We start from the raw sequence: 5,044 nt of genomic DNA, 5'->3' as shown, positions 1-5,044 counted from the left end.
CATTCCCCTCGATGTTTCTAATATCATTTGTCTTCCCAGGGATTTTGTCAGAGGATCTGTTAGATTCCGTTCTGACTTCACATAATCAATGGAAATAGTTCCACTCTTTAGCAGCTGCTTCACCAAATTGGTGTCTCAATTGTACATGTCTATTCTTTCCATTGTAATTCTTGTTTTTAGTTATAGCTATTGCCGATTGGCAATCACAGTGTATTGATACTAATGGGGTTGGTTTCATTCCTAGTAGAATGTTTGCTAAGTAGTTTTTCAACCACGCAGCCTCACTATCAGCCATCTCGAGAGCAACAATCTCAGATTTCATTGTTGATCTTACAATAATTGTTTGTCTGGTTGATCTTCATGTAATCGCACCACCCCGAAGTGTGAATACATAACCACTAGTGGATTTTGTCTCATCTGAATCAGAGTTCAGTTAGCATCATTGTACCTTTCAAATACAATGGGAAATCCACTATATTCAATGGCATAATCCATCGAATCTCTTAAGCATCTCATAAGCCTGTAAAGTTCACTCCAATGTTCTTAATTTTGACATTGGGTATACCTACTCAGTCTACCTACTGCATAAACAATATCTGGTCTAAAAACCTTATCAAGTGCAGTAAGCTCCCAATTATCTAGGCATACTAAGGCTGAGATAATGATTCTCCTTTATTTTTCACTTAGCATCATAAGGGGTACTCACTGGTTTTAAGTCATAAAACCCAAACTTCTTAAGAAGTTTCTCAATATATCGTTCTTGGGATAGTAATAGACTATCTCCCTTCCTTATGATTTTAGCACCTAAAAATACATTGAGTTCACCCATGTCTTTCATTTCAAAGTTTAATCGTAGAACCAATTTAGTTCTAACAATAATCATTGCATATACAAAAAATTAACATGTTATTCACATACAAACATGCAATGACATATTCTCTACTTTCAAAATACTCACCGTGTATTTAACATCACCAAACATCCAAACCATGATTCTATATCAACTCATCATATAAAACATTATAATTTCTTATGGAAGCCCAAAGCGTCAATTATAAATACATAAATCATATAATAAATATCAACTACTTCTTCAAATACACAATAATTTGAACGCCACTCCAAATATGTCATATCCATTCTTAAATAAAATAAATATATTTTTATATTATTAATCATTAAAACAATACAGTTTATTGCTTCCACATTGTGAAAATTAAATATATAACCCATATAAAAGTTAACTGCCATTTCAATATCAAATCAATTATCCACTCAGAAAAGTGAAACTCCTCTATCTAATAAAATATTTTTCTAGCAAAAGAATATTAACTATGAGACGAATCGAAATTAATACTCCAGGTTGCTATTTACAAAATAAATAAAAACCTTTAACATGTATAAAAACCAACTTAATAAAGATATATTTCCAGATGCCATTTAATTCTAAAGAAAAATTAGATTTAGGGTTATGAACAAAAAAAATCCGTATTAATCCAAATTTCTTTTTCAGCAATGGACCACTCTCAAACATAAAATTTGCACAACAGTAATATAAATTTAAAAAAAAAATAACCAATTTCCACCATTTTAAAAAACTATATTTACGGACAAATCAGATTTAAGGCCAAATGAACAAGACCTAAGTGCTGAAAATTTTAACTCTTTCTCTTTCCAGAAATATAGAAAGAATCAATAGCTATCTCGTTAATTTGCATTTACTGTATCTAGGCATTTATTAGACCGTTGTTTTCCTAAACAAAAATTTATGTAGAATTAATTAGCTTTTAATGCTAAGGGTTTCTTTCTTTTCTTCAGAATACTTTAAAACATCACGATATACTATCATAATTTCTGATTTATATATATATTTTAAAAGATTCAAACCTCATAAAATTAATTCCATGCCTACAAAAGAATTCAACATTTATTGTCATGCCATGATCACCAAAACTACTAAAAATTATCTCAATCATTCCAACAAAAACAAACATCCAATAGAACACTCAAAATTAATATATCAATTATAACTAAATTTCCAAGAATGTATTCACAGTAGATAAACTTCACATACCTTTTTAATTTTGTGAGTGGATAAGTCCTTAAGATTGTAGTAAAAAATACTGACCAAAATCTTGAACCGCATTTCCTGAGGCGTGTAGATCACTGTCCTTAAGGACTTATCCGCGGTGTGTTGCGCAAGTCCCCCAGGATACAACAGGAACTTCTCGAATTATATTNGAGGATCACAAAACTAGCAAGAAACTCTATAAAGATTTTATACCCAGGATAATTTTAGGAGAAGAAGAGAAAGAATGAACTTTGGTGTGTTTAGAAATGGGGAAAGAGTTCTCTATTTATAGAGATAGGGAAGAATAAAATGAATAAAAAACAATAAAAAAACAATAAATAATTTGGCCGTTGCAGCACTTAAGAATTTGGCTGTTGGAATATTACCGTTGCAGAAACGTTTCTTTTGCAATAATATGATATTATTACAACAAATTGTTGGTAGAGACTAATTTTTTGCAACAGTGTTAATTGTCTCTGGTTATAGACAGTATTCTTTCAGATCTTTCTTCTGGCCTCTTCTGTTTTGTTCTTTATTCTCTTCTCTGCTTTTACTTCTGGACTCTTGTTTTCTTTTACTTCTGGACTCTTGTTTTCTTTTATCTCGGACCAACAGTTTTCATATAAGCAACACACTTAATCTTTGTATATCAGTTCAAATTACTTCAATTTTAAGTAACCTGGTCAACTTAAGAATTATTCAAACAATAAACACAACATGAACATCTTGCTAAAGTTCCTTCTAGGGATCACTTGATTTTCTTTAGGAAATAATGTTTAATTTTTGAGTGTGGAGAATTTGGTTGTGGAAGGAGCTGAAGATGATGAGGTTTGGAAGACTGGATTGTATATAAGTAATAAAAGCATATAGTAATGCAATTGATTGATCTCTCTGTAGGTAAAAGGGTTGTAGCCAGAGGCTTTCTCTGCCACAATGGTTTCTTCTTCTCCAACTTCCCCAATAACTAGGGAGAATTTGATATGTGGAAAATCTTCCAGAGACAGGAAAAGCTAAACCTGTAAGCATTGGGAAACAATCTCTCAACACGGTGCTGATTTACTTTAGATAACATTTGTGCAGACAGATTCATTAATATTTTTAGATATGAGTAAGTTGTATGTTGATGAAAGTAATATAGAAATTCATAGGTTTTGCATATCTAAAAAATTACCGGTTTGGAAAAAATATACCTTTTGTAAAAGAGTTAAAGCATTCTACGTATCCTATTATTAACATGCTGATAAAAAAAGAAAGTAAAGTTTTCTTTTTAGTGAAGTTTTTGTCTGTATACTAAAGTTTGTGAGGCAGATTAACCTATGAAGTTGTGGCTGGAGAAGTTTTCTGTATACAACTTCCATGGTTTTCCTGTAAATCTCGAAATCTCTTCTATATTTAGACTGTTCTGCACGAGGAAAAAGAAAACACACTTCTATGATTTAAACACAACAAACCAGAAACGAAATTACTGAACTGAATACAGGGTAAACAAGAATATAATATGGGTTTAATCAGATTTATCAATATTATGGATTTCCTTTTCTAAGATGTTGGTGAACTTATTCATATGAGTTCTTTCAAGTGCCATTCCAACCTCAATTCCTGCGTTTTCGTCTCTGCAATCAGAAAGAGAAACGGATCTTGACGATTCAATATGAGCTGCTGCACATTTCTTAGGCTTTCCCCAACCAAAATCAGTCTTGTACACACCCAATTTTGGTGAACCTGCAATAACCAACACAGATTTACCAGGTTTCGTGACCTCTTTATAATCTGAGATAAACGTTTCAGCTTTTCTCAAAGGATCACTCTTCAAATTTGTAATTTCCTTTCCAATAGCATTTGCCGCAGCAACGATCCCATCTTCTCCCACTAACTCACTCCTCTTTATTGCCACATTGTAAGAGGTTAAACAATTTCCAAAGTACGTTGAAGATAATGAAAATTCAGAACGCTCACGACAATCTGCTAGAAACACTAAGTGGCAAAGCTCATCACACTCTTCAGAAAAACTGGCTTTTTTTTCTTCCGACCTGTTCTTGCAAACCCAGATCAAAGAGCATGCCACAACAAAGGTTGATATGTGTAATAACCCCGAATAGTTGCTGGCACTTTTAAGAGAGACCCATTTCTTTAGTTTCCTAACTTGTTCAAGACTGAGTAGGACAGTGAAGCGAACCCTGTTAGTGATAACATCTCGCACAGGCCCTGCGAACTCCATTCTTTTCGACAGAAAATGTCCAAGTTCTCGAAAGTAAATGAACTTAAGCCCCTTTGGGTCTTTAACTTTGTCTCTCTGGTGTGATGGAAGAGAGAAGGAGGTCTCAACGGAAGTGAAGTCCCCTCTTGCCTTGCAAAGAGAAGCCCAAAACTTGATGAAATGATGAAGTGATTTACCATCCCCAGCAATGTGGTTGAAGGTAAGGCAGATGCTGAAGCCAGAGTTTGGAAAAAGCGTGACTTGAATGGCCATGAGAGGCATCACACGTATGTCATCCTGCTCAAGACGTGGGGAAGGCAAGGTGGGAATAAGAGGGTGCCAGTTTCGAACGTCTTGAGGAGAATGAGATGTGAGGAGAGTAAAGTCTGCGGTGGACTCTGCAACGGTGAAGGAGAGAGAGTCACCTTGAAGGTAACGGATGTGAGAGAGGTGGAGTTGTGGTGGAACGATGAGATTGGAGGCAAAAGGGAAGAAGTGTTGGAGAGAGAGCGAAAGAGAGTGTTTGAGAATAGGAAGTGTTGTTTGGAGGAAGTTTTGAGTGGGATGGGGAAACTCATAGAAGAAGATACGTTGGACGGAGTTGCAGAAGAACCATGGAATATCAAAGAAAGTTAGGGGAAGAATGGTTGAAGGAAGAGAATTTGGTGGCGGAGAAACTTCACACTGCTCTATTATCTTCACTGAATCAAGTTCTCTCACGTCAGCCATTTTCTCACACCAAGCTTCTTGTGAGACAAAGAAAGACTAAGTCTCTG

At 34.6% G+C, this 5,044-nt stretch overlaps 1 protein-coding gene across 3 annotated transcripts; it reads right to left on the bottom strand.

The window, feature by feature from the left end:
• Positions 1 to 2,222: 2,222 nt before the first annotated feature.
• LOC106771201 (coumaroyl-CoA:anthocyanidin 3-O-glucoside-6''-O-coumaroyltransferase 1) lies at positions 2,223 to 5,044 on the bottom strand. Of its 3 annotated transcripts, XM_014657131.2 has the most exons (3): positions 3,663 to 5,044; positions 3,386 to 3,473; positions 2,223 to 3,087 (listed from the first exon to the last, which is right to left on the bottom strand). In XM_014657131.2, exons 1-3 carry the CDS (start codon positions 4,995 to 4,997, stop codon positions 2,834 to 2,836), a joined length of 1,677 nt encoding a protein of 558 aa, XP_014512617.1. In that variant the 5' UTR covers positions 4,998 to 5,044; the 3' UTR covers positions 2,223 to 2,833. The 3 variants fall into 3 exon arrangements, with proteins under 3 accessions (XP_014512617.1, XP_022640925.1, XP_014512618.1); XM_022785204.1 differs by lacking the exon at positions 2,223 to 3,087 and having other exon boundaries at positions 3,130 to 3,468; XM_014657132.2 differs by lacking the exons at positions 2,223 to 3,087; positions 3,386 to 3,473 and having other exon boundaries at positions 3,475 to 5,044.

This window comes from Vigna radiata, chromosome 8, assembly GCF_000741045.1.
Source record: "Vigna radiata var. radiata cultivar VC1973A chromosome 8, Vradiata_ver6, whole genome shotgun sequence".
Taxonomy (NCBI): domain Eukaryota; kingdom Viridiplantae; phylum Streptophyta; class Magnoliopsida; order Fabales; family Fabaceae; genus Vigna; species Vigna radiata.
The sequence above is the reverse complement of the archived record's forward strand: the minus strand, read 5'-3'. Positions and strand labels throughout refer to the sequence as shown.